The 12,560-nt window shown below is 48.7% G+C and overlaps 1 protein-coding gene across 2 annotated transcripts in view; it reads left to right on the plus strand.

The window, feature by feature from the left end:
* trmt1 (tRNA methyltransferase 1) overlaps window positions 1–12,560 on the plus strand; it is a 39,568-nt gene that overhangs the window by 15,198 nt on the left and 11,810 nt on the right. Inside the window, exons 2-11 of one of the 2 annotated variants that reach the window (XM_033050748.1) lie at window positions 2,058–2,077; window positions 2,319–2,723; window positions 4,270–4,325; window positions 4,415–4,536; window positions 5,137–5,324; window positions 6,215–6,330; window positions 7,784–7,896; window positions 8,921–9,069; window positions 10,016–10,099; window positions 11,584–11,653. In XM_033050748.1, the coding sequence (XP_032906639.1) occupies window positions 2,353–2,723; window positions 4,270–4,325; window positions 4,415–4,536; window positions 5,137–5,324; window positions 6,215–6,330; window positions 7,784–7,896; window positions 8,921–9,069; window positions 10,016–10,099; window positions 11,584–11,653 (1,269 nt within the window). In that variant the 5' untranslated portion in view covers window positions 2,058–2,077; window positions 2,319–2,352. Of the gene's footprint in view, window positions 1–774; window positions 925–2,057; window positions 2,078–2,318; window positions 2,724–4,269; window positions 4,326–4,414; window positions 4,537–5,136; window positions 5,325–6,214; window positions 6,331–7,783; window positions 7,897–8,920; window positions 9,070–10,015; window positions 10,100–11,583; window positions 11,654–12,560 lie in introns of those variants that run through there. The other variant, XM_033050749.1, reaches the window with a different exon arrangement.

Below are 12,560 nucleotides of genomic sequence, written 5' to 3' on the forward strand. Positions count from 1 at the left end.
TCAGCCCCGCCCCTCCCCTCCCCCTTCCCGCGGGAACGTCACTCAGCCCCTCCCCCTCCCCGCGGCAACGTCACTCATCCCCGCCCCTCCCCCTCCTCGTGGGAACGTCATTCAGTCCCACTCCCTCCCCGCGGGAACGTGACTTATACCCGCCCCTCCCCTCCTCGTGGGAACGTCACTCAGCCCCGCCCCCTCCCCGCGGGAACGTCACTCAGTCCCACCCCCTTCCCCTCCTCGTGGGAACGTCACTCAGCCCCGCCCCCCCCTCCTCGTGGGAACGTCACTCAGTCCCACCCCCTTCCTCTCCTCGTGGGAACGTCACTCAACCCCTCCCCCTCTCCGCGGGAACGTGACACCCGCCCCTCCCCCTCCTCGTGGGAACGTCACTCAGCCCCTCCCCCTCTCCGCGGGAACGTGACTTATACCCGCCCCTCCCCCTCCTCGTGGGAACGTCACTCAGCCCCTCCCCCTCCTCGTGGGAACGTCACTCAGCCCCGCCGCCTCCCCCTCCCCCTCCTCGCGGTGTCGTCACCCAACCCCGCCCACCCGTCGGACGGGGCGGCACCCGTGGCTCGACGTTGCCAGGTGATCAGGTGACCTCCCTCAGCCCCGCCCACGGCGGCGGAATCCATTGCCATCAAAGATCTTATAGCGAAGATTGCCATGGCAGTGGGCGATGACATCACGGAATCCAGCTCACGCCCCCAACCGTTACGTCACTCGCAAAGCCCCGCCCCCTGACGCAATGGCCACGCCTGCCACGTACCACGTGGCCCTGGATACCCTTCCCATAAGGCGTTGCGGGCAGCAAAATGGCAGCTCCCAGTAGATCAAAATGCAGCAACTTGTTAACATAGAGTGTAGTAATACAGCACTGGACCAGCCCCAGCCCCAGCCCCAGCCCCAGCTCTTGCCTTTGATTTAGTAAGTTTTCTTCTTGTAACGAGTAATTATATTATTTGGATGTAATGTCAATCAGATCATTATTTCGCTGAACCATTCTCCGCTCAGCCCCTATAGACAATAGGTGCAGGAGTAGGCCATTCGGCCCTTCGAGCCAGCACCGCCATTCAATATGATCATGGCTGATCATCCCCAATCAGTACCCCGTTCCTGCCTTCTCCCCATATCCCCTGGCTCCGCTATTTTTAACCTATCTGATCTCGGTGGCTCAGCACTTCAACTCCCCCTCCCATTCCCAATCTGACCTTTCTGTCCTGGGCCTCCTCCATTGTCAGAGTGAGGCCCAGCACAAATTGGAGGAACAGCACCTCATATTTCGCTTGGGTAGCTTACACCCCAGCGGTATGAACATTGACTTCTCTAACTTCAGAAAGCCCTTGCATTCCCTCTCTCTCTATCCCCTCCCCAGTTCTTCCACCAGTCTTACTGTCTCCGACCACATTCTATCTTTGTTCCACCCACTCCCCTGACATCAGTCTGAAGAAGGGTCTCGACCCAAAACGTCACCCATTCCTTCTCTCCAGAGATGTTACATATTGCCTGTCCTGCTGAGTTACTCCAGCATTCTGTGTCTAGCAGATAATAAATGCAATGCACTGACTTGTCAACGTGCAACAAAAGCTTTTCACTGTACCTTGGTACATGTGACAATAAACTAAACTACACGCTTTGCTTACTGCTAAGTTTTAAGGCCGTACAAAATACAAGTTGGGTAGCCACTTGAGCCTGCTACACTATGCAGTATGATCATGGATGATCTGATTTTGGTCTCAATACTTTCCTGAGATAAGGAGCTGGGTATTATCTTCCCTACATTATATCATTGATTATATAACCTAAAATACACAAATCCTTTAATCTCAATATAATCTAACTACATATTGCTGAGGTAAACAGCATTCAATTCTGATTAATGCTCTGACCTCACCACCATCAAAGGGATCTACAGGAGTTGCTGCCTTAAAGGCAGCCAGCATCACCAGAGATCCACACTATCCTAGCCACACTCTATCCTAGCCATTGGGAAGAAGATGTAGTAGCCTGAAAACTGTAACATGCAGGTTCAGGATCAACTTCTTCCCCACAGTCATCAGGCTAAGAATTTCATTGTTGTACCTGGGACATATGACAATAAAACACAGATTAACTACCCTCTGACTAAAGAAGTTCCTCCTCATCTCCTTTCTAAAAGAATGCCCTTTAATTCTGAGGCCATGACCTCTGGTCCTAGACTTTCCCACCAATGGAAACATCCTTTCCACATCCAGTCCATGACTTTCATTATTTAGTAAGTTTCAATAGAATGTAATAAAATAGAATCTTGACTCTGGCTCATGCTATTCCTTGTTTTCCACAGAGTTAGCAATCTGCTGGCGAGACCGTTGCTTAATGCTGGTGAGCCGAGTTTTTCAGCTCAGGCTCTTTGTTTATCGCTCGCCGATCGGAGCCCAAATTGCAGCAAGGAGAGCGGTTTGGTCGGAATCTTTCTTCCGTATTTCCGAGCAGCAAATCTCTGCAATGGAAACGGGAAATGAATCGCAAGCAGAGCCGCAGCTGACATGTCGAAGCAACTGCAGTGATGACCAGCTCCAAAATGTCAATCTTTTAGAGGCGGCGTCAGACCCGTTGCAAAATCGTGAAACGTCTCTCGGTATTCTGAATGGAGAAACCGTCATAAATGAAGGGACGGCGCAAATCATTTTTCCCGATGCCAACGAAGTATTTTACAATCCTGTACAGGAGTTCAACCGTGATCTGACGTAAGTGACAGTGTTGACCTCCAATTATGTTTTGTACAAGGACTTGAGCGCAACAGTGGTGCAGCAGGTAGAGCCACTGCTTCACAGCACAAGAGACCCGGGTTTGATCCTGACCTTGGGTGGTGTTTTATTTTTGCACATCTCCCTGTGACCACGTGGGTTTGCTCCGGTTTCCTCCCACGTCCCAAAGGTGTGCATGCCTGTACATTAGTGGCCCCTGTAAGGTATCTGCAATGTGTGGGAAAAGTGGGATAACCGACAACTGGTGTGAACCGATGATCGGTGGTTGGTTGGGACTCGGTGGACCTCTATGCTGTGTTTCTAACCTAAACTAAGCTAAGATTCTAATTTATACTGTCAAAAAGTCAGTTGTGCTTTTGCAATTACTTCCAAAGGTAGGATTTAATGTAGAAAGAAAATAAGAATACAGCAACAGAAGAAGTTTGTATAATCGATTAACCCTGCTGCATGGCCTTAATCATGACTGATTTGATCTTTGGACAACTGCACCTCCTGTTTGATTTTTTGATACTGAAGGAATTGAGAGGGGTATGGAGATCATATGAGGGAGTTGAGTCTTAAGGTTGGCTGTGATCGAGAATTATGGAGCGTTTGGGGTGCTGATCAGATTAGGATTAGCTTATTATCACACACACCAGGGTGCAATGAAATTCCTCCTTCATATGAAGCTCATATGAAGTAAACATATAGCAATGTTTAGTTTAGAGATAAGCGCGAATACAGGCCCTTCGGCCTGCCGAGTCCGCACTGATCGGCGATCCCTGCGCATTGACACTAATTCACACACACTAGAGACAATTTAATTTATACCAGGCCAATTAACCTACAAACCTGTACGTCTTTGGAGTGTGGGAAGAAACCGAAGATCTCGGAGAAAACGTGGTCATGGAGAGAAAACTCCATACAGGAGCAGCCATAATCAGGATCGAACCCGGGTTTCTGGCACTGTAAGGCAGCTACTCTACCGCTGCATTGTATGATCAATACAAAGAGTACAAAACAGCAGAATGGTGCAAGATTGCAAAGCAATCTGCAGCTGTGCAAAAGAAAAAAACAAATATTAAAGTACTTTACAGGAATAACTGTAGAAACAGAGAACTGCAGATGCTGGTTTGCAAAAAGAAGGTACAAAGTGCAGGATTAACCTAATAAATCAGGCAGCATCCCTGGACAACATGGGTAGGCATAATTTTGGGTCTGGACCTTTCTTAGGTCTGAAGAAGGGTCTCAACCCGAAACTTCACCTATCAACGTTCTCCAGAGATGCTGCCTGACCCACGACGTTAATCCAGCACTTTGTGCCTTTTAATGTGAATAGCTGAACGAGGTAGAGTTCAGAGTGAGAATGCATGGCAGTGTCTCGGGGAATGGCTTACTTATGCTGTACTGGGGAAATGGCATGACTGCATTTGTACGTTTTGCATCCTAAATATAGATGCCCATTTTGTGGCAGTGGAGGGAAGCGGGCGTCATCAAGGTTGAAGAAAGCAGTGTAGTTACTGCAGTAATTCTTTCCCGTTCTCAGGTGTGCTGTTGTTACGGAGTTTGCTCGTCAGCGGCTCCTGGCCAAGGGGATTCGAGGTGAGTGGACTTGTTTCTGCTGCCGTTTATATAATGGAGTTTTTGCCAAAAAGGGACTGTGCTAACCAGCCTTGAACTCTCCTGTGCAGCGTTGGTCCCCGGAGAGCACGAGAGACAGAAGATGGTCGTAAGCCTGGCGGAAGGTGAACCAGCCGAGCAAGAAGAAGCGCCGGTGATTCAGAGAACGACTAGCGCCGGGGAGAAGTGCGAGGTGAAGTTACTCTCCTTAAAGTCAGTTTGGTTTAGTTTACAGGTACAGCGCGGAAACAGGCCCTTCGTCCCACCGGGTCAGCACCGACCAGCGATCCCCGCACATTAACACTATCCTACACACACTAGGGACAATTTACATATCCACCAAGCCAATTAACCTACAAACCTGTACGCCTTTGGAGTGTGGGAGGAAACCGATCTCGGAGAAAACCCACACAGTCACCGGGAGAACGTACAAACTCCGTACAGACAGCACCCGTGGTCGGGATGGAACTCGTGTCTCCGGCGCTGCAAGCCCTGTAAGGCAACATCTCTACTGCTGCGCCACCGTGACAGCCCCAAAGAAAAGGCGGATACAGGATCAGTTTGACATTTCAGGCACATGGCATGTGTATGAGAAGTGGCTGATGTGAAGAGCAGCACTCTGCAACAACGCTGGATCCTGCTTTATTTGCAGTTATGATATGCTGCTCGTAATGAATCCCATTAGAATTCTCCGTCTCCGTGCCTCTGTCTACTGGTCTCCTTGTTTATGTGCTTTAATAATTGCAGTCTCTGATGAATTATTCTGTGTGTGTGTGTGTGTGTGATTGTGAAGGATGGGATCCGTATATTGGAAGGACTAGCGGCATCTGGGCTCCGATCGATTCGCTTCGCCAAGGAAGTCCCCGGAATCCACAGCATTGTGGCGAATGACTTCTCCTCCAAAGCAGTGCAGCTGATGAAGAGAAACATTGAGCTCAATGGAGTGGAGCACATGGTGACAGCAAGCTTGTCCGATGCAAGGTACCGTGGTCATGTTTTTGTCAAGGGGTAGGCCGTGGCAACGTTTAGTGCAAGTAACTTTAAAGTAGAGATTAAAAGACTCTTGATTAGTACGGGTGTTGAAGGGCAGCACGGTGGCCCAGCGGTAGAGTTGCTGCCTTACAGCGCTTGCAGCGCCGGAGACCCAGGTTCGATCCTGACTACGGGTTCTGTCTGTACAGAGTTTTACGTTCTCCCCGTGACTGCGTGGGTTTTTCCCCGATATCTCCGGTTTCCTCCCACACTCCAAAGACGTACAGGGTTGTAGGTTAATTGGCTTGGTATAAATATAAATTAGCCATAGTGTGTGTAGGATAATGTTAATGTGCTGGGATTGCTGGTCAGGACTCGGTGCGGATTCTGGCACAAACACAAAGTCAAGCATGTTCAAATCGTACAAGACCACAAGTCATCGGAGCAGAATTAGGCCGTTCAGCCCAACCAGTCTACTCCACCATTCAATCACGGCGAGTCTATTTTGCCCTCTTAACTAGATTCTCTAGCCATCCCCACTTAGTTTAGTTTAGAGATACAACACAGAAACAGGCCCTTTGGCCCACTGAGTCCACACCGACCAGCGATCCCCACACACTAACACTATCCTACACACATTAGGGACTATTTTACAATTTGTCCAAGCCAATAAACCTACAAACCTGCACGTCTTTGGAGTGTGGGAGGAAACCGGAGCTCCCAGGGAAAACCCACGCAAGTCACAGGAAGAACATGTAAACTCCGTACAGACAGCACCCGTAGTCAGGATGGAACCCGTACTGTAAGGCAGCAACTCTACCGCTGCGCCACTGTGCCGTTTGTGTCGTAAGACTCAGAGATTATTAACCAAGGGGCATATTCTTTCACTCTCACCACAGCATGCTCCTGTACGAGTCCAAAAGGAAACGGGACCGGTTTGACGTGATAGACCTAGATCCTTACGGAAGTCCATCACAGTTCATCGATGCTGCTGTCCAAGCCGTGAGTGAAGGAGGTGAGAGATGACAGAAACTGGACTGGGCAAGCTAGAGGCAGGAAAAATGGTTCCCAATGTTGGGCGAGTCCAGAACCAGGGGCCGCAGTCTTAGAATAAAGTGGAGGCCATTTAAGACTGAGGTGAGAAAAAACTTTTTCACCCAGAGAGTTGTGAATTTGTGGAATTCCCTGCCACAGAGGGCAGTGGAAGCAAAATCACTGGATGGATTTAAGAGAGAATTAGATAGAGCTCTAGGGGCTAGTGGAGTCAAGGGATATGGGGAGAAGGCAGGCACGGGTTATTGATTGGGGACGATCAGCCATCATCACAATGAATGGCAGTGCTGGCTCGATGGGCCGAATGGTCTCCTGCACCTATTTTCTATGTTTCTATGTCTGATGAGAATCTTTAACAACAGATGAAATTGTAATTGCAATGTTGACCCACTTAATCACAGTCATACAGCTCGCAAACAGGCCCATCGAAACAAAACTTCCAGCTTTTATAAGGGGCTAGTCCCATCTGCCAGCATTTGGCCAATGTCCCTCCAACCTTTCCTTTCCATGCAAGGAAGAACAACAAAATGTTGGAGCAACTCAGTGGGACAGGCAGCATCTCTGGAGAGAAGGAATGGGTGATGTTTCGGGTTTGAAGAGGCATCTCAAGAAGGGTCTCGACCCGAAACTTTACCCATTCCTTCTCTCCAGCGATGCAGTCTGTCCCGCTGAGTTACTCCAGCATTCTGTGTCTATCTTTGGTGTAAACCAGCGTCTGCAGTTCCTTCCTACACATTTCCTATCTTTGTACCTGTCGTAAATGTATCTGAGGTAGACAAAAATGCCCGAGAAACTCAGCGGGTGCGGCAGCATCTATGGAGCAAAGGAAATGGGCAACGTTTCGGGCCGAAACCCTTCTTCAGTAAATGTATCTGCCTCTGCTGCTTCCTTTGGCAGCTTGTTCCATGTATGTTGTATGCTGGAGGTTAGTAGGATGAGGTGGAGGGGGGATGTGAATTTCATTGAAACCTACCAAATAATGAAAGGCCTGGATAGAATGGATTAAATGTGGGCACAGGGTGAACATGCAAACTCCACACAGATGGCACCTGAGGTCAGGACTGGAATTTAGTTTTGAGATACAGCACGGAAACAGGCCGTTTGGCACACCAAGACTGCGCCGACCAGCGATCCCCACTCACTAACACTATCCTACACATACTAGGGACAATTTACAATGACACCAAGCCATTGAACCTACAAACCTGTATGTCTTCGGAGTTCAGAGGCATTTAAAAAAAAGTTTTCTTTCAAGCACCATTTCTCTCCCTTAGAAGTGGAAGCCGACTTACGATCTTCCCCTTAGACAGTGTGTTCATTCCATCCACTGTGGATAATCGCACGGTTCAGCCAAGTTCTGTTTTTAGGTACAGAATTCTAACACTGTGTAACAAGTTGTCGTGCATCTTTGTTAGGGCTTCTGTGCGTCACGTGTACGGACATGGCAGTGATGGCTGGCAACAGTGGAGAGACCTGTTACAGCAAATATGGAGCCATGTCGCTGAAGTCGAAGTTTTGTCATGAAATGGTGAGTTGCAGCAGATTCCTGGTTTTAGAGACACAGTGCCAAAACAGGCACTGCGCCAACCAGCGATCCCCGCACATTAACACTGTCCTACACACACTAGGGACAATTTACATTTATACCAAGACAATTAACCTACAAACCTGTACGTCTTTGGAGTGTGGGAGGAAACCGAAGATCTCTGAGAAAACCCACACAGGTCACGGGGATAACGGACAAACTCTGTGCAGACAGCACCTGTAGTCGGGATCGAACCCGGGTCTCTGGCACAGCGAGTGCTGTAAAGCAGTAACTCTACCGCTTCGCCACCGTGCCGCCCATCTCTGTCGGAGTGTCGGAAGGATGAGCATATTGTCACGTGTACCGAGGTACAGTGAAAAGCTTTTGTTGCGTGCTAACCAGTCAGCGGAAAGACAATACATGATTACAATCGAGACGCCCACAGTGTACAGATACATGATAAAGAGACTAACATACAGTGCAATGTAACATCCAGTAAAGTCCCATCAAATATAGTCCTAGTGTCTCCAATGAGGTAGATAGTAGCTCAGGACTGCTCTCAAGTAGGTCAGATGGTTCATTTGCCTGATAACAGCTGGAAAGAAACTGTCTCTGAATTTGTGAGAGTTTCTATCAGAGAGTAGAATTGAGGATCACACCAAGAGCAGCATAGACGGAATCACGGACCCCTCGATGATGCATTGCATACGTTTCTGTTTACTCAGGAAAGATGCAAAATGCTGGAGTAACTCAGCAGGACAGGCAGCACACCTGATGTTTTGTGTCCAGGCCTTCAGACTGAACGAGGGTCCTGATCCGAAATGTCACCTCTCCATGTTCTCCGGAGATGCTTCCTGACCTGCTGAGTTACTCCAGCATTTATGCGCTAAATGACCTTCATTTCTGGAGAGAAAATGACGAAAATGTGAGGTTGTTTGGTTGATTTTAATTAATTAACCTTCTGTTTTTCTCCCCCTCTATTGTTGCTGTCCACTACCCCCCCCCCCCCCCCCCACACCCTAAACAGGCTCTTCGCATTATCCTGCACAACCTGGACCTTCGAGCAAACTGCTACCAGCGATACATTGTCCCGGTGCTCTCTGTCAGCGCTGACTTCTACATCCGAGTGTTTGTCCAGGTCTTCACAGGACAGGCTGTGGTTAAAGCATCCGCCAGGTTAAGACTCGGTCGATCTGCTCGATGTAGCTGAGTAACGTGAACCTTTCACTGCACTAATCACTTGGGCGGCGGTGGAGTTGCTGCTTCACAGCGCCAGGGACCCGGGTTCAATCGACTGGATAGACTTGGTTTATACTCTCTAGAATTTAGGAGATTGAGAGGGGATCTTATAGAAACTTACAAAATTCTTAAGGGGTTGGACAGGCTAGATGCAGGAAGATTGCTCCCGATGTTGGGGAAGTCCAGGACAAGGGGTCACAGCTTAAGGATAAGGGGGAAATCCTTTAAAACCGAGATGAGAAGAACTTTTTTCACACAGAGTGGTGAATCTCTGGAACTCCCTGCCACAGAGGGTAGTCGAGGCCAGTTCATTGGCTATATTTAAGAGGGAGTTAGATGTGGCCCTTGTGGCTAAGGGGATCAGAGGGTATGGAGAGAAGGCAGGTACGGGATACTGAGTTGGATGATCAGCCATGATCATATTGAATGGCGGTGCAGGCTCGAAGGGCCGAATGGCCTACTCCTGCACCTAATTTCTATGTTTCTAATCCTGACTACGGGTGCTGTCTGTACGGAGTTTGTACGTTCTCCCCGTGACAGCGTGGGTTTTCCCGGGGGGTTCGGTTTCCTCCCACATTTCAAAGACGGGTATCGCTGGTCGGCGTGGGCTGAAGCGCCTGTTTCCACGTTGTATCTCTAAACTAAACTAACACTCGCAGCAATGATATCACCAGGCTTGATTGAGAAGGAAGACACCCAATTAACCTCCCCTCTAATTGGGGAATAATATTTTTATGCCACCTTGCGGATAAATTACTGACCCCCTCAATAACATCAAAACCAATTCTTTGCCATACGAGGAAGGAACTATTTGTGATTAAACATTGTGTGTACATCTCAACATGGATGGCCTGTGAACTGTTTGTGTGTGTCTCTGTTTCAGTAAGCAAGCCTTGGTGTACAACTGTGTGGGCTGTGGTTCCTTTCACATTCAGAGGATGGGGAAGATGATTCACAATGGCAAAAAGTAGGTGGAACGATCGCATTGCTTTGCTTGTTTGTTACCAATATGTTCAATAGACAATAGGTGCAGGAGTAGGCCATTCGGCCTTCGAGCCAGCACCGCCATTCAATTTGATCATGGCTGATCATCCCCAATCAGTATCCCGTTCCTGCCTTCTCCCTATATCCCCTGACTCCGCTATTTTTAAGAGCTCGATCTAGCTCTCTCTTGAAAGCATCCAGAGAACCTGTCTCCACCGCCCTGTGAGACAGAGAATTCCACACTCACAACTCTGTGTTTCCTCGTCTACGTTCTAAATGGCTTACTCCTTATTCTTAAACTGTGCCCCCTGGTTCTGGACTCCCCCAACATTGGGAACATGTTTCCTGCCTCTAGCGTGTCCAAGCCCTTAACAATCTTATATGTTTCAATGAGATAACCTCTCATCCTTCTAAACTAAACTATTCCAGTGTCTGTCAGATGCCCTGGGCATAGAGTATACGATATGATGGAAGTTAAATCATAACACACAACAAGGTGCACGAAAACCTGAAACTAATATTAAATTAAAAGTGAGAAAAACAAATGTGCTTACTGCTGGAAGTTTATGTCTAGAGATACAGCACGGAAGCAGGCCCTTCGGCCCACCGAGTCCGTGCCGACCAGCGATCCCAGCACATTAACGCTATCCTACACCACGGACAATTGTTCCATTGTTTAAATATACCAAGCTAATTGACCTAAAACCTGTACGTCTTTGGAGTGAGGGAGGAAACCGAAATTCTTGGAGGAAACCCACACAGGTCACAGGGAGAAGGTACGATCTCTGTACAGACAAGCACCTGTGGCCAGGATCGAACCCGGGTCCCTAGCGCTGTAAGGCAGCAGCTCTACCGCTGCGCCACCGTGCCGCCCTTGAGGGCATAAAAGACTGCAGATGCTGGAATCTTGAGCAAAGTTACCTAAAATTGGAGACTTCATGTTTATACCGTGGGGTTGTGATTTGTGGGTTGTCCAGAACAGGCTAGCCAGATGTTACCTCACCACATTAGAATCCTGCTGTGGTCATGTTGGCTGTTCTCTGCACGGCCATGTTGCCAAGACATCAACAAATAATTTTAGATTTAGCAACACAGCTTGGAAACAGGCCGTTCGGCCCACAAAGTCCAGGCCGACCGTCCATCACCTATTCGCACCCGTTCTCTGTTATCCCGCCTTCGCATCCACTGCCTGCACACGAGGGACAATTTACAAAGCCCAAGCAACCTACAAACCCGCACGCCTTCGCGATGTGGGAGGAAACTGGAGCACCCGGAGGAATCGCAGGGCGAAGGTGCAAACACCACACAGACAGATCCTGAGGTTGGGATCTGTGGCGCTGTGAGGCAGCAGCTCTACCAGCTGTGCCGCCCTCAATGTTTGGGCTCTGCGGGAATTTTGGCAATGTCTTAGACAAGTGCAAGTCTGGATTGGGGTTTAGTAACCGGTGATCTCTTGTGTTCTTCCAGTTACAAATACACGGCAAGCACCGGCCCACCAGTGGGGGAAGAGTGCCAGCATTGTGGCCAGAGGCACCAGGTAAGAGTGGGTGGCACGTTGACACAGTGGGGTGGCACGGTGGTGCAGCTGTAGAACTACTGCCTTACAGCGCCAGAGACCCGGGTTCGATCCTGACTACTGGTGCTGTCTGTATGGAGTTTGCACGTTCTCCCCGTGACCTCATGGGTTTTATTCGGGTGCTCCAGGTTCCTCCCGCACTCCATAGACGTGCAAGTTTGTCGGTTAATTGGCTTCTGTACGTTGTCCCAAGTGTGCAGGGTGTTTGTTAATCAGAGCAGGCTCGGTGGGCCGAAGGACTTGCTGTTTCCATTTCTAAACTGAACGAAACAATGCGCAAACTTCCTCCTCTTTGCTGGAATGCATCTTCTAAGTTCCCGAAGCACGATGAGCACAAATACTGGACAGTGTTGCTGTCTGCAGATTTTCGGGTGTGACGTGGACAGGGCAGGACATGGAGGGAACTGGTGTGTGTGGAAAATATGCAGGAAACAACTTGAGAATGGAAAATCTGGGGCACGTGCCAGTGTTGGTGTGTACACATTGCAGTCCTGGTAGGAACATTGGCTTATTTTCAATTATTCATTGGTGAACTGGGATAAAGCAATCTTTCTTTCATGTTTTGTGATGTGCAAACACCGGCTCTCTTTGTTTGTGGCAACTGGTGTTTATTATCATGCCTTTTCATAAGGCCATAAGTAATAGGAGCGGAATCAGGCCATTCGGCCCATCAAGTCCACTCCAACATTCAATCTATCTCTTCCTCATTCTCCTGCCTTCTCCCCATAACCCCTGACACCCGTATTAATCAAGAATCTATGTCTCTGCTTTAAAAATGTTGGTGTCTAAAATTTTTCAAAATATTCCAATGAAAATGTTTTTCTTTCTCCATCCCCTCCCCCTTCCCGGTTCTCCCATCAGTGTTACT

The sequence above is a fragment of the Amblyraja radiata genome, chromosome 35 (assembly GCF_010909765.2).
Source record: "Amblyraja radiata isolate CabotCenter1 chromosome 35, sAmbRad1.1.pri, whole genome shotgun sequence".
Lineage (NCBI taxonomy): Eukaryota > Metazoa > Chordata > Chondrichthyes > Rajiformes > Rajidae > Amblyraja > Amblyraja radiata.